Raw genomic sequence first — 26773 nt, forward strand, 5'->3', positions numbered from 1 at the left:
CTTAGGCGCCTTGAGTGACTCAACACGACAATTTCTCTTTATGGTGTGGAATCGATTTTTGGCCCCTCTTGTGGCATTTTTCCCACTACATGACACCAAGACATTCTACACAATTGAAACTTTGCGGTGCTTGTGTGCAGAATGAGTTACGTTTAAAAGATGCCTGTCTGCTATTTGTTGGCACCAATGCTGGTGTGCTGATGGTTTGCGTCAAGGTATAATGCCAATAAATGCTGGTATGCTACTGGCTGAATTATGATACCTTTCCCTCTTTTCTATCAGTTCATAATCTTGTTACTTTGTAAATATTTTTTGAGTCAACGATAAAATACTGTATTTTTTTGTCCTGTATTTATTGGCTATCAGTCTAAAGTATTGTATTTAATGCTAAAGGTAGAAAGATAAACATGATAACTGTGGAACTTAAACATGTAATAAACAGGAAATATGAGGGAGGCACACGAATGGCTACCTTCGACAAGTTGCATGGCTGTAACCAATCAACGATCAAGACTATCAATAAAAATAGGTTATTTCAGTGTTTTTATTCGGGGCACCAGGGGTTCGGCGCTAATTGCCATAGGTTTTCTATCCCCTGCTATACGGCAATGCCCACCTCAGACCAGATTAATGTTATATCCTGGAGGCTACTACGATTGATACCTTTGTCGTGCAGAGCATTTTATCGATATTATGAGTGAGATTGCAAGAGAATTTGCACATATGTAATGTAAATTAATGTAAACTGCAACATTATTAACTCACAGGTGGAAAAGAAACAGAGACTTTTCCGCCAATCAGAACGCAGAAAACAATGCACGATGCAAATCGGGAAAGTAGTGAGACGATGAAAAGTGAAGGGTTGTCTGTATAGAAAAGCTATTTCTCCGTCGTATAATAGATTAGCAACCCCACAGGGGCGTCTCGCTTTTTTGTTCCAACGCCTGCGTTAAAAAAAAAATCAATATCAAAAGGCAATAGACTCTACTAAAACCGAGATATATCTGAGTGAGGTTCTTGTGTTCAGTATGCGCAGCATTTCTCCACTCATTTAACCCAGCAGACAATTATAAGCTATGTGCCACAAATAAACAGGTCAGAATCCAGTTCTGTTCACAAGTATGTATCTGAGATCAGTTCTTTTGCAAAAGAGTTTCCATAAAATCCATAAATAGTTTGATAGGAGTCATTTGGCAAACGTCAAAAAGCAACCAACAAATTACTGACGTAAAAAATATGTGCCAGAGTCTTAGACTGAGAGGAGTTTTCTGTATCAAACAGTAGACTCTTTAGGTCCTTCACGGGCAGCATTCTTGCACCCGTAGAGCCACTTGATGACTCGAGCGTTCCTCTCAATAATGGACACTCCAGTTGGGGGCTGTTCGGCCAGTTCTTCCTGAAACAGTCCTTCGCCGGAGTGACGGGAGAACTCGCTGGGTTCGGTGCCGCCGTCCCCAGCGACACTGCGCAGAGCCAACGAAAGAGTGTCTATGGAGCTGGCACCAGAGAGGAAGTTTTCCCTGCCGAGCCGTTCGATGAGATCCGAGTCCAGGCCGCAGAAGTCGAAGAACTGATCCTGCTCGGACCCGGCTATAGAGGAACAGAGATGCAGATCCGATTTGGATCGGTGCAGTACTGTGAATATGCTCTTACACGATGAGGGGTAGGGGGACGCCCGTTTCCATGGATCGTTGTCGTCCATGCCATCATTGGTGGTAGCTTTAGAACCGTCCTTGGTTGTTTCTAGTGTAGAGTCCAACCCTGGGCTGAGAGCAGACCCTGGACTGTGTTCCTGGTCTGTCTTGCTGGATATTTTGCTTCCCAGCCCCCCATCTGCTGTATCCTTATCATTAGTCCACGACATATGTGAGTCTCCGTCCCGTGAGAGTGCTTTCTCTTCGCCGATCACCATCTTTTGTACCCCTCCATTGCTTTTTTCCCTGATAGAGCCCTGGAAGAGCCGGCGGACAAAACTGTACCCCTTCAACTCCATGCTGCCATTCTCTTCGTTGTGATTCTTGCACTCCTTTTTCTGCCGGTAGATGACGAGCGAGTCAGGTCTCAGCATGCGTTTGCCGGTGCTCCTCCGGAGGACGGGGGCGCTGTGCGGAGCCACCAGGGCGGTAGGAGTTCTGGGGCTGTGCGGCTTGCCGTTGATTACGTTGTTTTGAACCTCCAAGTCGATGGACAAAAGCTGATTTTCTTTTCTGGAGTCATCATTTTCGTTTTCATCCCTGGATGTGAAGGAACCAGAGAGAGTGGAAAATGGCGTGCTGGAAGAATGCCGTGGAGGGAGTTGGGGACTGGCAAAAGTTTTGCGGGATGGCGGTGGGGTGGCGCACGGCACCAACGCCGGTTCTTGTTTGGTGTTGATAACCTGCTGACTTTTCACATATTTGGCCTTGTCCGCCTCCAACCTCTCCACGGCGCTAATCGCTCGACCATGACCGCCACCATCTATCTGCCGCCGCAGGTAGTCTGGACCCTTGTTGAGGAGTCGCAGGGGAGACGGGGATCCGATGGGGGTCAATGGCTTCATGTTGACTCAAGGGGATAGGAGACACCTACAATTTTTTGCCCCTTTTTTGGTGACTCCTTCAACACATGTGTTTCATTCCTGAAAATTGGAAGGGTAGCATTTGAGGACACCACTGCATTTATATTTAGTATCTTTCTTCAGAGCAGGGTAATCTTAGCATCCAGACTAATTGATATCCAGCATTTACACAATCTTTTTTGTGTCTGAAACGAGACACTCCCTGGCCACAGTGCAACCAAAATAGCTTTGAAAAGACAGTTCGTTTCCCTCCCCTGGCTTTTTCCTTCCGCCGATCCTGCCTGCAACACGCTTGTGTCCGGAACCTTAGGTACTTGACAAGTTGAGTGACAGACTGCTTGAGGTCTTTGTTGGTGGCCTCACCTAGGTGGAACCTGGGGGGCACAACAAAGAAAAAGGAGGCATTTTTAGTTATTGACATGAATCAACTTGGTCCGATTTTAATTGTAACACACAGTGTGGAGTAATATGTTTTTTTTCAGCCCCACTTAACAGCATTTTCACCACTATGCAAAAATCCACAACAACTTATTTTGTGTGTCCATAAACCTGTCATATTCAAACACTACGATGTTTGTGCGTCTGACGAGTTATGGCTCTGAGATGCCTTTCTGCAATTGGTCAATGTAATCATCATGAAAATACTCTGAGCTTATTTACTTCCCACACTGCCTTTCTCTTCATTTAGTTCCCAATCTTGTGTGCTTAGTAAAGACTTGATGAATTGGCAATACAAGGCTGTATTTTTGTACTGTATTTAATTGCCATAAGTCAAAGGCTTGCAGTGATAGTAATGGGAGAAACAAAAACATGCCTCAGAAACGAAGCTTACAATCATCAAAAAAAACGAAGAAGGCTAACTAATCACAAGTTGCATTGCAGTGACCAATCGACAACAGGCAGTAGGGTTAAAACATGGAGACAAATAAAGCAGTTAAATCTTCTGAGGGCATGAAAATCTTCTCAAGGGGAAGTTTTTTTTTTTATCAGTTTCATTCTCCCCGCCTCTGCATACACCTGCTACTCCACCCGACCACATCAAACCACGTCACACAAGAGCAAAAAAAATTCATTTTTCCGTAATAGTTATATTTAGGAGTAATGTAATCATATAAATTCATGGAGCGTTACACAAAAGTAGTAGTATTTTGTTATATTTTTTCATCTTGGGTACTGGGGGTTCAGAAGGCATTAGCTATTCACCATGAGCTTTCTATGCCCCCGCTGTACGACAATTTCACTCACCTCAGAACTATGATGTATCCTGTGGATCTACAATACCTCTTAATATTAGCCACAAATATAGGCTTAGGCGATAACTCATATGCCTGACAGTACACACCGTAAGTAGTTTTTCTTTATATAGTACCACTAAAATGCTGCTTAAATAAAAGGAGCCAGCAATAAATATTTCTCATGGCTGTTTACGAGCTTTGTTTGGAATGACGAAAACACAACAAAGACGACCAGGCTGTGTGAAAGCAGCATGCCTGAATACCCCCCACACGATTCTTGCTGGCTTATTTATGGACGTCCCAGCATGTGTCTGCATTTTGTTTGTCCACGTGTGCGTCGGAGTGACAATGAGACCTCGGATAAAAGACTGAGGGTGTTATCTCGCTAGCGTTTGGACAACAATTTTGTGAGAAACAAACATTTTACATCAGCACCGGTAAATGTTGACTTTTTGGGTGTAAAGTCGACGTTTTTGTTTTTGAAAAATGACTTCTAGTGTTCTTGTCAAAAATACTGCTATATTTCTTTTTGGGCCACTCTTGTCCCCAGTGTCTTTGAAAAATAACTTTTGTATATATAAATCATGAATCATTAATGTGTACTGTGCTCAAGGCCATTCAAATAGCTTTTATTTTTTTGAGATATGTATCGAAATTTACGCTAGTAAACGAAAAACAGCTAACCTTATTGCATATTGTGGTATTTTATCAAGTGTTTAAAAAGGACCTTACATATGAATTTGCTTAAACTGTGATTGTTTGAAAACCACTTTGACAAAATTAATCTATTTGTAAACTAATCTTCAATTAAAAATAACATGAATATATAAATGATTGCATTAAGCGTTTAAGCCCGAGCCTAACCTGAGTCTGGCCTGAAATTCAGGTCTGGTCGAGCCTAAAATGTCAATCATTACGTTCGGGTATGGCCATTTCCCCCCGCACCTCAATCCATGTGTTCACATATGAAATATGAAATTTCAGGTTGGCTTTAGGGCACAACAGCTGAGTAGTTAGGGTGTTCGCTGCACAGTTCTGAGGTCATGGGTTCCAGTCCAGCTAACCACCCTTCCTTGAGTTTCCTCACACATTCCTAAAACACGCATGTCAGGTTAATTGGCCGGTCCAAATTGTCCCTAGGTGTGAGCGAGTGAGTTCTCTGTCCTTATATACCTTGCGATTTGCTGCTAACCAGTTCACTGTGTACGCTTGGCCAATGCCCAAAGATAGCTGCAATGCGCTCCAGCACCCCTGTGACCCTACTGATGATAAGCGATGCAGATAATGGATGGATGGAGGTTTGCTTCTAGCTCGGTCCCTCAAATTAAGTTAATTGTTTGAACTCAGGCTGGATTGGGCTTTAATACCCATAGGGCCGGGTCGAGTCGGGCTGGATTTTTTTAGGCCCCATCTTAACTGTAGTCTGTGTGTATATTTATTCATAATTGCAAAAAGAAAAATTAGATGGGTATACATGATCATTTTCCACATCTATTACCAACGTTTTGAATTTGAGACTATCAGCAGATACAAATCAATCATTTTTCTCCCTCTGGCCCGACACCACCCCAAATTTTTAACCAAATGTGGGCAGTAACTCCAAAAGATTGCCCACCCCTGCTATAATGTAACACAATTAATATGTGCATTTAGCTATGCGCATTGCAGCGCATGTGCAATTTCCCGTATCCAGAATACTTTGATGCTGCAAAGGACTCTGGACTCGTTGTACTATGAACTTGTAGGGATGAAATATACTCGCTAACAAAGCCAAATATGTATAGTTTGATTTCTCCTGGACATTTCCATGTTATTTTCTGCCCACACGTAGAAAATGTTACATTCCATATATATTGAATGCCACAGTGTCCCTCATCTGGGATAATTCTATGCACTAGGAGACTTGTAGTACAATGTCAAATATTACAGGCAAACTCGGTTTACACACCAAAAAAGCCTCTGTATTGGTTGAGTTCCATTTTATTTTCTGTCGCCACAACAAAATGCCATAGTGGAGGCTACAATTGTATCCTACCACGTATAGTGTAAGTCTATGCTTTTTGCACATTTTCTTTACATACAGGACGTAGCAATAGAGCCCACTTTTGGAGTTTGTTTGACTGAATTGAATTATCATTTAATTTTGAAGTTAAATGCAGAAACAATGTTTATTTGTGTAATTCAGTTTTTGTAATCTGAATACTCCCAAAAGCCATGTATACAGATTATTCGTTTGTCTCTGGGCACGTAAACAATTCATTTGGATTGCTCTAGAAATCCATTTGGATTATTGCTTGCATGCATTGCCAGTCACTGTAATGTAAATGCAGCATCTGAAATCCACACTTTGCAACCATGAAGTCTAATCTCATTTCTCCAGGACTTTTACATTTTATTTTCTTCCACTATGGCAAATCTAGGAGACCAAGAAGAAGGCCGCGATTGACATGAATGGATGGTGTTATGAGTGCACTGCAGGAAAGAGGTCTAAATATAATAGAAACTAGAGCTCTTGTTGGTGATAGAAAGGAGTGGAGAGGTCTTGTGAAAGGATAATGGGATTGTGGACGCGTTCTTAAGGATGGGCTGGGCACCCGTATGATGCGGCAGGGGTAAACCAGTGAAAGCTGTCGGGCCCTGCTGTTGAACAAAAGAGTGTGTTGTGTCACCCTGACCCGAGTGACATGTCCGCTTTCTGGTGTCCCGTTTCATCTGGAGGGACGAAAGCATGACCAACTTAGGTGCCGAGGTGCCTAACTTGTTTGGGTGTTTGGGCAATTGGGTTGGCCATGGTCCAAAAAGTTTTGTGTGTGTTTTTTTGCTATTTTTTTTCCTTTTTATTTTCTGTGTTATTGTATGTGTTTGTCTTGCTGTCGGTCACCCATCTTGAGGGATATGACCAAGGTAGATAGATAGATGGATGGCAAAAGGGCCGGAGCTGTGTCTATTCATATGTAGCATAAGTCCATGCTTTTGGCCAACCATGCACAAGCACAACTTGTAATTAGACAGGATGCAGCAATGGAGCACACTTTTGGAGTGAGGAGCTTTATATATCTAAACACTGCCACGCTGTTTTTAATCAGTTTATCGTGGTTTGAATAAACCAAAACAATGACAGTTCAAACAATAAAAAAACGGTCAGTCCATTTAAAGAACATATGGCTGAAGCCTACCACCAAGGATAAACACAAACCCTAAAGAGCAACAAAGATGTTGTGCAAGCGCATTCTAATCTGCATCCCGCCCGCTCTGCCAGGCAGGGGCCGGCCCTCGGTCCCTGCGGGGGGTTTGGAGGCTTAGCGGGGGCGACCCCTTGCCGGCTAAAGCAGAACCAGATGTTTGGTGTCGTGCCAAGATGCTCCAAGCGGACCTGAGGGCTTAAATGCTGATTTTTAATCAATGCTGTTGAGGAAAAATGTAACAAGTAGCTTATCTAAGCGCTTGTGTAAAATTTCAATTTCTTGTTTTGCACCTTAACATTTCTGTTGTGTCTAGTCGCCTTTATGTGCTTAATTGAACACAAACCTTCATTTTTTAACTGCCTATTACTTCAACCATACAACAAGCTGTGTTTTCTACCATTTTGAGCCCAGGCACTCTTTTAGTCATTAAAAACTGTTTTGAAATGAATCGCGGCCGCCATTTTTATTATTTTTTTTTTTTAATCTTAAACTATCATATTGCCCTAATTGACATTATTAAAGGTTTCTGATTATTTGTTTACAATGTTGTTCATACTGGTTAATAATTCAGCTGTAATTTTGGAATTTACGAAACGTTTTACCTGTTTTTCAAGATTCAGGGTTATTCTTATCTTGTCTTCCTAGAAACATAACACAAATATGCTTAAAATGAGTGAAAATCATCTGTGAGTGGAACTAAAAAATTGTTTAATAATTAAAATGAGCAAAATATGAGCACAATGTTCAATGAATTGTATTGTTTTATTATTTTTTTGCTGTTTTATTTTGAACACCTTCATCAAAGAAAATAAGTTATACAATATTCTACCTCATGAGCGTATCGTTAGGTTATATTACCAAAAACATGCTTATTATAAGAATTTTTTTTTTACTATGTTATAACTCCTTTCCGTTTTCGTTTTTTTAGTAAAATGAAATATTAATAATTATAATTAGCAAAATTAAGAGCAAGGTTTTCCTTTTTTAGATTTAGTTTATTATATTTTGCAGCTCACTCATAAACAGCTTTATTATACAAAATAAGTGATTAAATATAATGCACTTCTTCATGAGCAGATAGTATATGAAAATGAAATAAAATAATCAGCTGGTGAGGATAAATGTTACTCAGCTGATCTCCGGAAGAAAAACACATTTTTTACTTTACTTTTAACATGTGTTTTTATATTGTGTTTTTTTTTTCAAAATAACAAAAATAATACTTGGAATGAGCTAAATTTGTTTTTACGTTATAATTGTTAATATTTTTGTAAAATAACATTATTAGGTTTGTATTTACTTTAATTAATTTATTTTTTGCAGTGCAATCATCCATCCATCCATTATCTACACCGCTTATCCTCAGTAGGGTCGCAGGGGTGGTGGAGCCCATACCAGCTATCTTTGGGTAGTGGGCAGGGGACACCCTTAACCGGTTGCCAGCCAGTCACAGGGCACACAGGGACAGACAATTCACTCGCTTATTCACACCTAGGGACAATTTGGACCGGCCAATTAACCTGACATGCATGTTTTTGGAATGTTGGAGGAAACCCACGCAAGCACAGGGAGAACATGCAAACTCCACACAGGAAGGCTGCGGTAGCTGGAGCTGAACCCTCAACCTTTTGCACCATGAGGCTGCGCGCTAACCAACCAGTAGCCGTTCCGCCAGTGCAATCATAAACAGCCTAATTAAACAAAATAAAGTATTAATTATACTATATAACTTCAATAACAGATAATTGGTCTATACAAATAAAATGTAACTGTAATCGGCTGACACCAAATGATATAGCCTAATGTTACAATTACTTGGTTGATCATTGGAAGAAAGGTATTTTTGTTTTTCAATATTAAAAATTAAACTTCCAATGCACAACAATTACATGGACCTTTGCGAAAAACGTTTTACTGTTTCTTCTTTTTTGTTTTTGTTTTTTAAGTAAAATGAGAAAATAAGGGTAAAATCAATAAAATTATGTGCAAGATTTTTACTTCATTGGATTTATTTTATATTATTATTTCATATTTTTTGCAACGCAATCCTAAAAAGCTTCATAAAACAAAATGAGAAATTAACTATACTTTACTACATCATGAGCAGATAACCAGTTAATAAAAAAGAGCAAGAATGTTTTCCTACCTTCTAACATTTTCTCTTTTTACAGTAAAATAAGAAAATCATGTTCAAAATCAGCAAAATTCTGTGCAAGATTGTACTTTATTCGATTTATTTAATTATTTTCTGCAGTGTGATCATAAACAGCTTCATCAAAGAAAATACATTATTGATTATAGCTCATGAGCAGATCATTAGTTTATTAAAAAAAATAGTCATCTTCTGACACCTACTGTTATAGATGAGTAGTGCAGTAAAATATGTTTTGATGTTCTTTTTTTGAAAAGTAACAAAAATATTACTTAAAATCAGAAAAAAATGAGAAAAAGCTGAAAAAAAAAAAAAAAAAAAAAAAGTAAAGATACTGTTCAACGGCATGCTTTTCTTACAAAGAGAAAATTGGGCAATTTCCTGGCCCGGAACACAGGTTGAAAACGATAGATCCAAGAGAGACGATTTAAGTTATAAATGCTGGATCGTTAACGAAAGACTTTCACGGCAGCGCAAAACCGAATAAATGAACTTTGTTTTGTGTTTATCTTTGTGGACAGAGAAGGAGGATCTCTGTTGACGTTTGTAATGGGTCATGACAAGACAATCTGGGCTGTCTCATTAGTCAAGGAGGGGCCTTGAGATGTCACCCACCCCCCGAAATAAAGACAAAGAAAGAAGACAATAGTGTAAATCTTTTGGGTATTATCGCGTCTGGGCCGCTGGAGCTTGCTAATGACTTTCTATGCCCCCCTTTCTCCCGATGCAATACCCCCCTGATACCTCTGTGACCCCACCCTTGAGACCCCAACATTGACAAGACGGGCTCATAATCTTGCTTTTGTCCTAAAAAGACGATAACTGCAGACAAAAGGATAAAAGTAGAGGGCTTCTCGTGTCCGAATAATATTGTTAGGTTTTTGATTGGAAAAAAGGGTTTTCATTAAATATTGATGCACATACATTAATGTTATTTTTAAAATAGTTTTATATGTATTTTGTTTATTTACAAATATATATATATATATATATATATATATATATATATATATATATATATATATATATATATATATATATTTTTTTTTTTTTAAAGAGGCAGGTATCTTTTCTTCATTTTAAGTGTTATTTTTTTCATTTAGCTATTTCAACAATTGTTTTTTATATCTCAAGAACGACATGTAGATATATTATATATTCAAGTCAAGTTATGTTCATTAGTATAGCCCTTAATCACAAGGAGTCTTAAAGGACTATTTCAAACTACAGACTATTATTACACCATCCCCTGATCTAAAACCGACATGAGGGCAAGGAAAAACTCAAATACCTTAACATGAGGAAAATAAAGAAAACCTCGAGAAGAGATCGCACAGGTAATCCCCCTTCCAGAATAACCCTATATGTATGTATGATATAAATAAACTTTAGATATTATTATTATTTTGTTTTACATTTCCAATTTAATTTACGTTAAAAAAAGGTATTTTTCTAATATAGATTTTTCCTTGTTAACTGTTTTTTATGAATATTTTAGATGGCAGCATTTTTAAAAATATGTTTTCATATACTGTATTAGTTTTTGCCCAAGTTTATTTTGTATCTCTATTTTCATGTTTACTGCAAATATTTTATGATGTGTATATTAAAAAAAAACTGTTTATTTTCTAATATGTAATATATCATATTTTTAAATATCTATATATTTATCAATTAATGTAATTTGTCTGGAGCCCTATAAAATGTAAAATATAAATTTAGATGTTCTTTAATTATACAGCATTACTTTCAATGAAAATAAAATAAAATATTTGATATACATAAAATATTTATTATTCAGTTTATTTTTAATTTGTTTTTTATTTTTCCCAAAATTATTTTTACACTTCTATTTTTCTCAATCAATGTTTGTTTGGTATCATTATTGTTATTTTTTATAGTTTAACATTTTAGTAATAATAAATATGACTTGAATTTATTTTGTTGTAGTTTATTTTGCAGTTTAGGGAATCGTATATTTTTTTTCTACAAAACTATTTTCATGAATTCAATATATTTTTCTCTACCGATTTTATGTACTATATTCTAGTGTCCCAGCTTCTTTCTTAGGAGCAAACATAAAAAAGATGTTTATTTCTTCGCGTATTTTGTGATTAGCTTCTATTTCAGTTCCTATTTATTTCCTCACATTTTTTGATTCGTTTTTGACTGGTCCATTGCATCCTTCTTTCATCCTACTTAATTTCTCATTTCAACAGAAGAAAATAATACAGATGTTGGAAAATTTACTCTGAAGTTTGAAATATAATAAACGGAGAAAAAAAAAGTATATTTATTTGTTTCGTCTTAGCATTTTGTTAAGCATTTTTTCTCGTTACCTCGGTTTGTTGCGTGACGCCATTAAGTGCTTTCCCTGGATCGCACTTGATGTGAAAAAAACTCCAAATTGTGTCGATTCAATAGTGGCCCATTTAAAGGGGAAGTAGATCAGCAGGGGGCCAAATTGGGGAGGGGTCGCGCGAGGACAGGACACAGCTGGAGCAACTGGCCTAACTTTCCCGAGCGGTTGCTAACCTTTTGACTGCGCACATCCATTTGTGTCGTCGTCAACGAGTGTAAATGGGAGCTCCCGACGCGCTTGAACGCGACACGGGGGGCTTTTGAAGGGGCCACGTTAAGGGGTGTTCAGGTGGCGGAATTGACACCCGAGCGTCTTCAGAGCCTCATTAAAACACACATGTGGTCAACAGATGAAAAAAAGCAACACATGGACAAGACTTTTATAAGGTTTTCATTTATAACAGAGAAGTCAGGCTTGTTTAGTTCTTGTCATATAAAGGTGACAGATTATTAACTGTATTCACCCCAGAAATGTTGTTCCCTTTGCAGGTATTTTGTCTCATTTTATCTATTATTTTGTTGTCTTTTTGATTATATATATATATATATATATATATATATATATATATATATATATATATATATATATATATATATATATATATATATATATATATATATATATATATATATATATTTCTTTGAGTATTTTTCCCTATTTTATTCAATGGTTTCTATTAATAATATTGATTCATAATTAAGCTTATTTAAAGTATTAATATGTATCTTTTTACTCATTACATTTATGTTTTGATTTTTTTAACACATATTTTTCTAGTACTTGTTCTGTTATTTTAGTTGTTTTTCTATTATATGTATTATCAATATTATTACTACTTTAGCTCATTTAAGGTGTTATCTTTTTTATTTTTGTTGATTTATTATTATTATTTGATTTAGTGAGAGAGAGATTGGAGGCGGGAGAGATAAAGATAGAAAGAGATAAAGAAAGAGAGACAGGAAGAAAAGAGAAAGAAAGAGTGAGAAAGAAAGAAAAAGAGAGCGAGAAAAAAGAAATGAAGAAAGAGAAAAGGGAGAAAGAAAAAGACAACGAAAAAGACAAAGGCAGATATAAAGAAAAAGAAAGACAAAAGAGAGACAGAGAGAAAGACAGAGAGAGAGGGGAAGAGATAAAGAAGAAAAAGATGAGTGATTTGGGGACTTCCACGCGTGCGAGCTGTCGACCTCTGCTGAACCTGCCCGGCTGTCTCCTTTCATTACAAGCCAAGCGACCTGCTTCCCTGCAAATATGGCCGATGTTATGCCCCGTGCCCCCACTCAATACCCCCTTCCCATCAGAATCACACGTCCACATCCGACAGGGGCTTGAACCACGTCGTTACGGTTGAGCGGAGCACTTTGACGGGACAGTGTGGTTGGGGAGTAACGCAAGACATGTAACGACGTTAGGATATGAAAGAATGTAACTGTATTCCGCTACAATTACAGAAAGAAAGATGTAATCAAGTTATAGGCAGGGTTGGGTAGGGTTACTTTAACTTGATTACTTTCAATTACTTTTGTATTACTCCAATACCAAATATGCTAATAAAAGACAAAAGAAACTAAATAGGAATAAAATTATGACTCACAACACGTGGTAAGCTTTCTCTCCTGGCTTTGATCTCTTTGATCTCCGGCAAAACTAACATAAAATGCGACAGAAACAAAATAAAAATAAATCCAAACAGCTTGCCAACATCATTTTTGCTGTTCCATGTAGTCCGTTACCCCCCAAGCCTGCACAAAATTTAGTAATTTTATTCATAATTAGTTTATTTTGTATTTTATTAGCATATTTGGTATTGGAGTAACCCAAAAGTAATTGAAAGTAATCCAGTTAAAGTAACCCAACCCAACCCTGATTACTTTGCAGTTTACAGTTCAATTTAAAACTCATTTTGGAAACATAATGCATCAACTGACGAATTGTGGCTATCAAATCACTATTTTAATTCTCCTTCAATGTAGCACTCATTTTAGTCGCACGCTGGTGATGCATTCAGGGACATTTAGTAAACATGGTTGATTGTCTTCTTTTTGTACTTTTAGTGTTCAAACTCACTATACTATCACTGTATTGTTACATTGCTAGAATGCTTTAGCCTATTCAAGTCTGAATATTTTCAAGAGATTTGGCATCCCCACTTCAAACAAGTAAAACAGCCCTGATTTTTGGGGATAATTCAAAAGTGAATACTTGGCGTGTTTAAAACAATATTGGATTCTTAATGTGGACTAAAACTAAACATCATTTGTCTCCCACGTAAAAGAGAAAGTTTTAGTTTGCACTATTTTTTTAAACACTGTTCCGCGGGAAACAAAGTATCTAATTGTCATACTGTGTCGTGGGAAATGATCCAATTTGTGTGCCTGTGCGGTCTAGCGAAAGCTATCTTTCATTTGGATCTACTTTTATCAGAGAAGCAACGGCACCGACTGGTGGTGTCTCGCTAGAATTTTTGAAACGGAAGAAATGTCTTGGCTTAAAAATGGTTGGAAAACACTGAACTATGCTATGTGGCAATTACTTCTGAAGCCCTTGTTAAGGTTTCTTATTTTCCTCTTTTTGGGGTTGTTTTCAGATCAGGGCATGCTGTAATTGTAGCCTGTGCGGTCCTGGGACACATTTTGTGATTAAGGGCTGTACAAATAAATATGACTTGACTTCACCTAAACGAAATTTAGTAATTTTGTACATTATTAGCAGATTTAGTATTTGAGTAATCCAAAAGTGATCAAAAGTAATCAAGTTACATGACTGCAATATTTTGGTATTCGAATTACGTTACCAATTTTGAACACGTTACTTTAAAAAAGTAATTAGGTATAGTTAAACACTCCTTCTTACAAAAAGTAAATGAGTTAGTGTCTCTATAGTAAAAGTAACTAGTTACCAGGGCAAGTAACTATTTATTTTACTTTAAAAAAAAACAGCAAATACAAAATAGCGTGGTGACGTCTTTGACCAGAGTTTACTTGAAGAGATTGGAATTCCGAACCATTTTTTCCCTCTGGTTCGGCTCACTACAAAGAGTCGACTCTTTTGGGTCCCAAACGGCTCTTTAGGTTGTTTTTGTTACTGTAATCCCTACATTACCAATTTTTACACAACATTATGCATGGAATGACTTAAAAAGAGGGGAAAATAAAGAAAAAAAAGGCAAACTTGGGAAAATGAGAAAAGTGCTTTTAAAACTGATTTGATTTGATTTGATTTGACTGTACATTACTGATTACATTTTTCAACAGGTAACGAGTATCGGTATTGGATTACATTTTAAAAGTAGCCCCCACTCACTCTGCAGGACGGAAGTCTGTCACGCCCGCTTGAGTTGATTTGAGAGGCAGCCGTAAATAATAGATGCCGTCGTGATGTAACAAACGTGACGAGAGTCGTGATGGCAGCTTCCGTATTTAGAAGGCAACATTTGGGCAGATTTGTACATCTGCACTGCACAGGAGGGAGCTTAGTTCTGTTGATTTTTATCAACACTTGGTTCAGTAAAACAAATTAACAGCAACAGTTCATGCTGACACTGTAATTTGCTGAACATTTGAAATGAGGTGTATATCTCTAACGCCGGGGTTTGCAACCTGCACCTCTAGAGCCAAATGTGGCTCTTTGGTGGCACCATTATGAATGTTCTAAAATGAAAATAATAGGGGGATGAAATGTATATATTTTTTGTCATTATACGATCTAAACATTCCTAATGGTGTGGTGCGTTGTTATAGTTGTCCTTAAAGAGACATTGGTCCAATATTTTGTCAGTTAAGTTTGTGTTAACAATGCCCAACAGAGTTCCTTTAAAACATTTTTCCACCGCTCCTATCTGCTTTTACCATACTTTTGTTAACGCTGTTCTGGGATGCGCAACACATTAGGTAGAAGGTAAGGGAAGTTTATGTAGGAGAGTTATTTCATGCTCGTGATCGCAGTTTTTTTCTTGTGAATGTAGCATGAAAATGGTGAAGTAGGAAAAGGCCCGTTTCAAATATAGTCCAAACACCAACCCAAACATCCAAATGATGAAAAAAGATGAGTCGTTTCGAGCACCTCGAAGAAAGAAATGCATGCACAGGATGAATGAGCTGCAATCGTGGATTCAAGCCAAGAGATGGTAGCAGAGAGCACCAAAGTTTCAAATTGTGCACAGCACCTTTGACTTTTTCCAAAGCTCTACAGAACATTTGTGATCCCCTTTCGGTTTTCATTTAAAAATTGGCTCATATATGGCTTACATTTTTCAGAGGCTCCAGACATATTTGTCTTTTTGTCTTCTATGGTTTGTTGAGTTTTTCAACATTTTGGGTTGCTGATCCCTGTTCTTACATTACCCTTACCTTAACCCCTATGCCCACTTTGGCAGAAAACTTTACTCATTTAAAGAATCATTTTTGTTGCTTTGAGACGTCTTATCTTGTTGTATTAATAATAACATGTTTAAATAAGTCATATATACATACAATGTATTTATTTAGATAGATAGATAGATAGATAGATAGATAGATAGATAGATAGATAGATAGATAGATAGATAGATAGATAGATAGATAGATATGTTATTATATATCTCTGATAAATAGTATACATTCTGACATTTTAATAAATGCTCTACCAAGATTGAAAACCTTAAAAAAGACAAAAAAACAACAATTTAGAGTTCCAGTCTGCATAGCCGAACATGAATTATTTTATTTATTTTGAGATAATTTAATGTTTTTCTGGAAAAATAAGAACATGAATACTGAAAAAAACATTTATCATTCTAGCCCAGGAATATCCAACGTGCTCCCCACAGGCACAAGGGGGCCCTCTGAGGACAGATGAGTTGCTCGCAGGCCTGTTCTCAAAATAGCTAATCAGTGCTGGGTCATTGGGATTTTCTGGTATAATTAAATTTTAGTAGTTGATTGAGACTGACTACTTCCAATATTTAACCAGGTAAATAGATAGTAAAAACATAGTAATAACATTATAAGTTGTTATTTTAGAAATGCATATCAAACTGGGTGGCCTTTGTAATAAGTAACAGCTTAAAAAAAGACATTTTATACATTATTTTGCATATTTAAAGTGTTTTTTCCTGGTGTTGTTTAAAATGTTTCTTAAAATATGCAAAATATTTCAAAATTAGCTAGATATGATAATGCAATTATGTATTTAACAATGTTTTATTTTCAATTTTTTAATAAACAAGATACAACGTCCTGAAACGATGAAAACGACTTCTAAAAGGAGAATTTTTTTGTGCCAAAAAGTAAGAATTAATTTAAGGTTTAACGTTGTTCATTAAAAAAAAGTAATCGCACACAAGTAGAAATTACAAATAAAATCAAATGCTAATGCTAGCTTTAGCACTGACGCAGCTCCTGCCACTGCAGTTTTACACCAATCCATTTTATTGCTGCAATTTATTTCCTCTTTTTCAATTATGAATGTTTGGCAAAAATATGCATCTAACTGCATCCCAACTGAAGGCTCATTTTCACCACCCAAATCTTAACGCTACAGTGACATACAACAACTGGGCAAAAGCATTAGGACACTTTCTTTTCATGGCTAAACCTTACATTAACATACAAAGCGAAAGTTCCCAGGATGCACTTTGCCCCAAAAAATTAAATGACGAGCAATCAGGGCAAATGAAAAGGTAGCTTATGTTGAAAATCAGTTGTTGCTTAAACTCAAGGGTTTGAGGAGGCGGGGCGATTACTGATGATGTCATCAATGTGGATACGCTGCCACTTTAATTAGAAGCGTAAGCTAGCCAACATAAACGGAGGGGTGTCCTTACATGTAGGAAAATCGTACCGCTTTAAAGGTGAGCACATGCTCGTGATACAAAACATGTGCAGGCGAATGTTTCAGGTTGTTACCTCTGCAAAGAACTACCCAGCATCATTCGATTTTGGGCTAGAGCATGTCAATCATACGGTCCGCGGGCTTTGAGTCTGGCCTGTTTGATTATTCAATCCAGCCCGCCATACATTTATGGGTATGTCAAAAAAAGAAGCAAGTCTCTAGGTCATTTCTATCAAAATTATGACTTTTTAAAATAAAGGGAAATTAAACGCTCTCTAAAGCTGCTACAAGGCAGTGTTGTGTTTGTATAGCGTGGTGAGTTGGTTCAGGAGTAAAACTGTATTCACTCAACTGTTTAATAAACCATTTAACACACTCAATGCCCAAAATTAAAATATTTGTATCCCATTGTTTGTGAAAAAAATTATTTTTTATTGAATAAAAAAAACGTTGTCATCCATGATTATAATTCAATTCAGTGTGGAGGTTGGGTTGCTTATGTCGGCTGAATGATAAAACAGGATACTGAAAACAAAGCTAAAAAATGGAGTTGACATTATTTTACTGATATGGCCTGCCTCAGAACAGTAAGGCATGATCTGACCATAGAGCCAAACTGAGTTTGACATTCCTGGTCTAGAGGCATGATGTACGTAGTCCTAAATTTATGTTTAAAATTGAACACAAAAAACAGTGATTACTCTTCACTGGGTATTTTTCAGCTCCTCTAATGTAGATCAAATAGAGTCTAAAAATAGTCCTTGTTGTGGTTACCCTCAGACAATGCTGGGAAGCATAGAACAGTCAGAAAAAACATACAGACAGTCATCAGCAAATTCAAAATAATCACTGGCTGCTCTCTGCCCAGTCTGGAGGACACTGTTGGCTAACAACATTATAAAAGAGACCTCTCACCCAAGGCAACCACCCTTTGACTTGCTGCCCACTGGTATGGCCGCTACAAGACCCCTAAAACAAAAGACTAACACACTTAGAGACAGTTTGGTCCCCAGATCCATCAGCACGCTAAACAAGCACACAAGACTAAAATTGATCAATTTTGCCCATGTATGGAAAACACATCTTATTTATCGACTTATTTTCGAATGCTGTTGCTGCTAAATGTTATTAAAAGTATTTATGCCATTTATTTGCTGAATTCTATTTTTCTCTTTTAAGTGTACTATGTGTTTATTCAGGAGATCCATGTTTATCTCATTGTAAACAATGTTTACTATGTTATCATGAACGACAATAAAAACAAATTTTAATTCTAATGTGGCACATATTTAGTCCAAAAAAATCTGCCTTTCAGCACTTTGAAAAATACCTTTTTTCCCCAAAAAAGATGTTTTTAGGATTTATGTTTTTTGGTCCAAAAAGATTTTTCGTGTTTAGACCATCTACTAGGGATCCTAATCAAGGCCTCAAAAAGTTGTCTTTTCAAAGTCTTGAACAATATGTTCTTTTCAACTTTCACTTTTAAAAATAAAACAATCTTTTTGGGTTGTTGGATTTTGGAGGCAACACGACGGCTAGGTGGTTCCATTCCCTTTACCACAGCCTCCCTGAGCAGAGTTTGCATGTTCTCTGCGTGGGTGTCCTCCAGGGTTCAGTTCCAGCATCTGTAGCCTACCCTCCCCGAGCGGGATTTGCATGTTCTCCCTGTGCCTGCGTGGGTTTCCTCCGAGTACTCCGGTCTCCTCCCACATACCCAAAACATGCATGTCAGGGTAATTGGCTGGTCCAAATTGTCCCTAAGTGTGAATGAGCGAATGAGTTGTCTGTACCTCTATACCATGCCCACTACCTGAAGATAGCTGGGATGGGACCATGCCTAATGCGGATAAGCGGCGTAGAAAATGGATGGAATGATGGATGTATTTTGGTGGCAATATTAGGTCCAGTCTGTTTTAAAAATGATTTAGTCCTAAAATAATTGTTTTTCTTTCAACTTCGTCCAATGTATTCCAAAATCAGGGCCCACAAAGTTGTCTTTTCAATGCATTGAAAATTAAATTATTTTATTAAACGTCGAATTTCAAACAAAACAAAGATGTTTTCGGATGTTGGATTCTAGGTGAAATCTGGTCTGGTGGGTTTGGACATGATTAAGTCCCCCCAAAAAATTGGGTTGAGTGAGGCCCATCTAATGTCGACAAAGTTTTGTCCAAAAATGGTTGATTTTATGTTTACCTCAGCCAACGTGTTGGAAATGTAATACGAATAAAGTTGTCTTTTCAATGTCTGCAAAAAAAGGTTTGTGTTGCATACCTAATTTGAGGCGAAAAGTGGTCGGTTGATTTCTAGACATGATTTAGTCCATAGATAGAAGTTTAAAATCGGTTTGTGTTTTGCCCTTCTAACCTGGACCAAAAATAAATGTTTTTATGACCAGATTCAGTCCCAAAACAGTAGTCTTTTCAACGGTTTGAAAATGAAAATTTCATATTTACACAAAAGAAAGATATTTTGGTTGTTAGATTTTGGGGCAAAACATGGTCCAGACGGTTTTAGAAATGATGTAATCCAAAAGTAGGCGTTTTTGTGTTTACCCCATTCAATGTGGTTCAAATTTAGTATGAAAAATTTCGTCTTTTCAACGACTTGAAAATGATGTGTTTCAGCTTTCACTTTTAAACAAAACAAAAACGTATTTTAGTCGTAGGATTTTGGGGCGAAATCTGGTCCAGTCTATTTTTTGGTTAAGTCCAAAAACGTTTTTATGTTTACCTCAACTAAGTATGTCCTTAATTAGTCCTATTTTTTTTAAATGCTCGGAAGAATTGATGTAACCTTTGTGTCTTTCAAACGTCTTTTCAGCATTTTTTTGCCAGTTGGGGGAGTGAAACAATCATCAATCATATACACTGTCGCCATAATAAGTCAACCAACTTCTTTTTTATGGAGAAGAGGAACCATCCGTCTGGACCATGACGCACAACTCTGGGAACAGACTGCCCCGGCCTTGAGGCAAGTCGCACTCGAGGAGCTAATAACACGCTCATAGACACAACCGAGCGGCGCTATCTACAAAACAAGCTCCGACAGGCGCTAAACAACACCTGCAAAAACGCTGCACTGTCACTTTAATGGCAGTGAAAAAAACGGGATGACGATCGGGTTAGTCAACCGGGATGACGTCAGGGCAAGACAGCTCTCGTTTGGACAAAGCTGTAAAATTTAGATGAAGCTCGTGTTAATTTGGCATTTAATGCAACGAAATAGGGAACTGTCACTTTTGAATGAAGTTTCACCTGGAAACAAAGCAAAAATTGCAAAAAAACAAAACATTTGCCTTTTTTTCTTTTTTATAGAACCATCTAAAGACGGATATTCTTGTTTCTACTTTTACTCAGTAAGGCCATGCAAAGGAAAAAAAAATAACTCTAAGAGGACAAAAATGTCAATATTTGAATTATTGTTTTGGGTTAATCTATAAGGTTGTGTGAAAAACAAAATGCAAAAAGTATAGCCATGTTAGTATTCAAAGAATTAAAAAACATATGCTATTATAATTGAAATGTGGAAAAAATACATTTTAAATTAATTTTATCCACCCATCCATCCATTCATACATTCATTATCTGCACCACTTATCCTCAGTAGGGTCGCGAGGGTGCTGGAGACCATCCCAGCTATTTTCAGGCAGTGGGCAGGGGACATCCTGAGCCGGTTGCCAGCCGGTCGCGGGGCACACAGAGACAGACAACTCACTCTCTCATTCACACCTAGGAACAATTTGAACTGGCCAATAAGCTGGCATGCATGTTTTTGGAATGTGAGAGGTAACCGGAGTGCCCGGAGGATACCCACACAGACTCAGGCTGAACATGCAAACTCCACACGGGGAGGCTGCGGTAACTGGACTTCAACCCTGAACCTCCGCATCGTGGGGCTGCGCGCTCACCACCCAGTCGCCGTGCTACCCTAAAATCATCCAACCATCCATTATCTGGACCGCTTATCCTCAGTAGGGATGCGGGGGTGCTGGAGCCCATCACAGCCATCCTCGGGCAGTGGGCAGGGCACACTCTGAACTGGTTGCCAGCCAGTCACAGGGCACACAGGAACAGACAATTCGCTCGCTCATTCACACCTAGGGACAATTTGGACCGGCCAATTAACCTGAAATTGATGTTTTGGGAATTTGGGAGGAAACCGGAGTTCCCAGAGGAAACCCACGCAACCCACGCTAACTCCACAAAGGTTCGATCTCATGATCTCAGAACTGTGTCGCACACAAGCTAACCACTGCCCCGCCGTGCTGCCCCTACCCTAAAATCAACCAATCTATTATTTATTTATTTATTTTCAGTAAAAAACAGAAAGTCATGTTTCCTACTAAAACTGGTTGGTTGGTTAGTGGTTGCACCCCTTAACCACAAGGGTCATAGGGGCACCATTTTCTGTGGAGTGTCTTGGGAAAGTACAGCCTGGTGGTGCCCATCCCTCTCCAGCGCAGCATAAACTAGTAAATACATAAAAGTTAAAATAAAGTGTATGGAAAAAAAGTTTTAAAAACAAAAATTATATACAATAAAAACTTCTATATATCCGAAAAAGTCAAAAATACACTACAGAAGAAATTTGAAAATTGAATAATCAATTTCATTTATGCATTCATCCACCCATCCATCCATTATCCGCACCGCTTATTCTCAGTAGGGTCGCGGGGGTGCTGGAGCCCATCGCAGCTATCTTCGGGAAGTGGGCAGGGGACACCCTGAACTGGTTGCCAGCACACAGAGACACACAAGTCACTCGCTCATTCACACCAAGGACAATTTGGACCGGTCAATTAACTTGACATGCGTGTTTTTGGAATGTGGGAGCAAACCGGAGTGCCCGGAGGAAACCCACGCAAGCACAGGGAGAACATGCAAACTCCACACAGGTGGTTCGATCTCATGACCTCAGAACTGTGCCACACACGCACTACCCACTGCGCCTCCGTGCTGCCCTTATGTATTCATGTATTTGTTTATCACTGTAACTTTTGGCACAGCCCAAAAAGTCAGAGATGGCTTCAATCAGTCTGTGGAATAATTATAAACTTATTTTTACGCACTCGGACAGATAGATAATCTTAAGGTCTCTTTCACATAGCGACACAGCACAATTTTGAGGTGTTGTGTTGTATCTGCAGAACACTGCAAAGGAGGATTTTACCTGCATGCACTTTCACATAGAAACACAGCACTGATGACAGTGCTTTGTTTTTAATTGCCTTTTTTTCACCTAGAACACTGCAAAAATTATATCGCTTTTTTAACATTACAAACTTTTACATTGAAATGTATAATTTTGGCCTCTCTAAGGCTCCTTTATCCAATGAGCATGCAATGTCGGTTTCTTAATTCCAGAAACCCCTTCCTTGGCAGTGCTTGTGTAAAAAAACAGTGAAGAGTAATCACTGTTTTTTTGTATTGCAGGAACTTTAGCTCCCAAAATCAATCATTAAACGTCCTTGGCGCAAAACACACGATATTCCTCAAGGCGTAAGACATTGTTTAGTCTGGAAAAGCCGTCATTTCTCCGCCCAAAAAGGTTTCCACTTTTCCGACAGAAACAGGAGCGACAGAAACAGGAGCGACCGATCGGACGCCGCCACATCCCTTTTGGGTCGGTCAATATTTGTACAGTTGAGTGTATCAGCTCTGATCATCACTTGCTTTCGCTTTTTACGGTCAACGTTCACTCGTTTAAGTAAAAGTTGTTAAAGTTAAAGGGACGATGTGTATTATTTGACCAGTAAATATCACTGTAGTGTGTCATTCAACCAAAATTGAGTGCTAAAAAGCTCAAGACAGAATACTTGGTACAGTGGAACCTCGGTTTTCAAACGCCTTTCAGTTCGGACAAATCGGTGTTCGACCAAAGATTTTGAGAAATTCTTGCTTCGCTGTTCGGTCAAAAAATCTGAGTTCGAACGCCGGTAATGCGTACGCTAGGGTGCGATGCTGAGCGGCGTGCGGGTGTTTTAGCCCCTAATTATGCCTTCAAAGAAGGTCGGTGCAAGCAGGACAGGTGAAAAAAGACAAGTTGTTCGTACAACTATTGCCTTTAAGAAAGACATAATAGCTAAATATGAAAGAGGTGTCCGAATTTCCGATCTTGCTAGTGAATACAGCATGGCTAAATCTACTATCAGTACGATAGTAAAGAATAAGGAGGCTGTGAAATCGAGTGATACGGCTAAGGAAGTTAGCGCTATAAGCAAGCAACTGCCGCAAGTTTTGGAAGAGGTTGAAAAACTTTTGATGATTTTTCTCTCCCCACCTCCACCACAAAGGTAAGAAATCCTATTCATAATCCTTTATTTTATTTTTACACGTTCATGTCGAACGTACGATTAGCCTGGGTTAGCTTCATGTTTTCGTTCATGGTAAACATTCAGGGTGTTGGAACGGATTAAAACGATTTTACATTACTTTTAATGGGAAAAAACGATTTCGGCGATTGAACAAATCGGTTTTCGAACAGGGTTCTGGAACGGATTATGGTCGAGAACCGAGGTTCCGCTGTATTCCAAATTGTAGCATTTTTCTTGTACTTTTTGCCAAGCCATTCCCAATTTGGTTGTACTTGTATCGTGACAATAAAGGCCATTAATTCATTAATTCATTAATTCATTTATTTCTTATGAATTACGTTTTTTTAACCACTGGGAGTCGCTTAATGTTACACTACGTCACTTTCGAGATCATATCTATATTTCATAAGAATTTTTTCAATTGTTTTACCTGTTATTTATTCAAAACAAAAAAAGATGATACATAAAATGATCAATATCAAATGCCATGGCAGAGGACATACAGTTTACCCTTAGTTCATTTGAGGCTTTTGTTTAACAAAAATAATAAAAATAAGAAAAATAAAATGAAAATTAATACAAATTATGTCGAATTATCTTAAATTTGAATTAATGGTTTTTACCACTATGAGGCAGTAAATAATACACACTTTAATACACACTATCCCTTTAAGATCATTAAATTGTCAATGGTAACAACGTCAAAAGCATTTTAAAATCCAAAACAAAGTGAAACGACACAACTTCAGTACAGCGATCCTTTGAGAACAAACCACATTTGGAGTGTTAGAAGGGGACGAGACTCATAACGAATTAATTAGGTTTTATGGTTAATTGTAACCGTGCCCTGCGACTGGCTGTTAACCAGTTCAGGGTGTCCCCCTGCCCACTGCCCGAAGACAGCTGGGATGGGCTCCAGCACCTCTGCGACTCTCATGAGGATAACTGGCACTGAAAATGGATGGTTGGATACTTAATTTCAACCTAGAATTGTTAAGTTCAACGTCCAATTCAAGGGGATACAGACGCTCCCCTACTTACAAACATTCGAGTTATGAAAAACAGTAGATGCAAACATTTTTTTTGAGATGTCGAAACATATCTGTACATTGCTGTTAGATAGTTAGATTTTGACATTGTGCACCTTTTTCCGAGTTAAGAAATAATTACTGCAGTGCATCTTTCCGCCGCTACCGTTGTGTGGCCCTGTGAGAGCTCACCCAGCATCCACCCTGAAGAAGAAATCCGGCTTCTTCTTCCTAACTCGTGTGTTAACATACTGTACTGTATCTCCAGCGCGCTAAGAACTTTGACATTTTTATTGTTTATTATCTCGTGCATCCATTCAATATGGTTGGTGTAAAGTGTAAAGAAGAGGTGAACCGTTTCTTTCGAAATGAAAGTGGAATAAGAAAGCTTGATGCGGTTGAGAAAATGGTTGGATCGCTTTTTTTCGGCCACCTTTTACCATGGAGGAGAGAGTCGCCTAACTCTTAAAGCTCATCTTCCAAAAGTAAGTTAAATTTAACTTTATTTATCATTATAGAGCATATTATTTTATGAAATGTTTATTTTTTAGTGCAACACAATACAGGTTACTTATACGAGCCTTAAACATACTTATATAAACCTTAAACATACATTCCATATAAAATATAGCGCTGAAGCAACCTACGAAAAAATTCAACTTACGAACGATCGTCTGGAACTTATCTCGTTTGTAGGTAGGGCAGCATCTGTACTGTAAATGGAAGTTTTTTCTCCCACTAGGAGGCACTAAACTCACACTGTCTTTTCAAAATCAGTGGATTGTTTTCGGTCAAATTAGTCAACACCACCATCAACGACGAAAACATATTAAAAGACAAAAACAAACTAAAATAACTCAACTTCAGTTCAGTGCCTGAGGATAAACTATATTTGGAACATTTGGTGAGGGGCAGGTGTGACACAAAACATATTAACTATATGAATACATTTTGTTATTTTGTTAATTGTAACACTATTTTTTGCCACTAAGAGCTGCAAAATAATAACACCGTCGTTTTAATGTTATGCATGTTTCACATTAGATTTGGGGAAAGTGACTTACGTCATAACCATATTTCTACTATTTGAAGGTGTGTGGATAAATGTCACTTATTTTTAAGTTTCTAAAAACAAATATATATATATATGTATATATATACAGTATAGGCTGTTAAAACAGTTGTCAATTGACATTTTTACCTACACTTATAAAAGTGTGAATTACAGGTCGAAAAGTGTGGATTTAACATTGGAAAAATTCAGTTAATCAATACATAGAAGCGAGTTTTTTTTGACGCTAATTCAAACAAACTACATTCAAAGGCAATAACTATTTGAACAATCATAATAATAAGACGCTCCATCGCATTTACCTGAAGTGTGCTTGTAATCCTCTCCCGTTGTTTTAGATCCAACTCCAGATACACGCCGTCAATTTTCCTGTTGTGACAAATCCACGCTTCTCCTTGCGTGGAATTGTGTGCAATGAGGCAACTTGGGGAGAGTAGCAAAACCTACTTGAAATGGGGGAGAGAGCGAGTGAGAGAGAGAGAGAGTGAGAGCGAAAGCTGCGGGGGTTGGGCAGGTGCGCGCGCATGCGCTGTTGCGCGTGGACAAACTCCTGTGTCGCTGTGTGGGGTGACTGGGGGGTCTGCGGGCGACGTGGACAGTAAACATGACACCAAAGACTCAAAAAAAAAGTGCGATTGTAGAATAGAAAGAATAAAATAGAATAGAACATATCTTTATTGTCATGGTTACAAAATGGGTTAACATATACTCATATAGTGACAACGAAATTGGGCATGACACTCCAGTTTCACACATAGAAAAACGAATGAAAAGCACGTATGATATTAAAATGCATGGTTTTGCTAACCGGAGTGCCCGGAGCTCGGAAACCCACGCAGTAGCAAGTTATTCTGAGAAAAATTAGTAAATATGATCTAATCTTGAAAAAGTTCAATGATTAATCATGAATTGACCTTATTAATTGGCAAGATAAATATCTAATAATATAATTTTTACTTGTATTTTTGAGTTAATGATTAATTTAACAATGTAACCAAAAAGCAAATACAGTAATCCCTCGGTTATCGCGGTTAATGTGGACCAAAACCGCCCGCGAA

At 37.9% G+C, this 26773-nt stretch overlaps 1 protein-coding gene across 1 annotated transcript; it reads right to left on the bottom strand.

The window, feature by feature from the left end:
* fam110d (family with sequence similarity 110 member D) lies at positions 1 to 26125 on the bottom strand. Its single transcript, XM_088327033.1, has 2 exons — positions 26018 to 26125; positions 1 to 2931 (listed from the first exon to the last, which is right to left on the bottom strand). The coding sequence occupies exon 2, from the start codon at positions 2537 to 2539 to the stop codon at positions 1274 to 1276; it is 1266 nt and encodes a 421-aa protein (XP_088183159.1). The 5' UTR covers positions 2540 to 2931; positions 26018 to 26125; the 3' UTR covers positions 1 to 1273.
* Between the last annotated feature and the right edge of the window lie 648 nt (positions 26126 to 26773).

The sequence above is a fragment of the Urocampus carinirostris genome, chromosome 2 (genome assembly GCF_059441175.1).
Source record: "Urocampus carinirostris isolate Australia breed hairy pipefish chromosome 2, RoL_Ucar_1.0, whole genome shotgun sequence".
NCBI lineage: Eukaryota > Metazoa > Chordata > Actinopteri > Syngnathiformes > Syngnathidae > Urocampus > Urocampus carinirostris.

Coding starts and splice junctions, on each gene's coding strand:
- fam110d (XM_088327033.1), bottom strand. CDS start 2,539: ATGAAGCCATTGACCCCCATCGGATCCCCGTCTCCCCTGCGACTCCTC.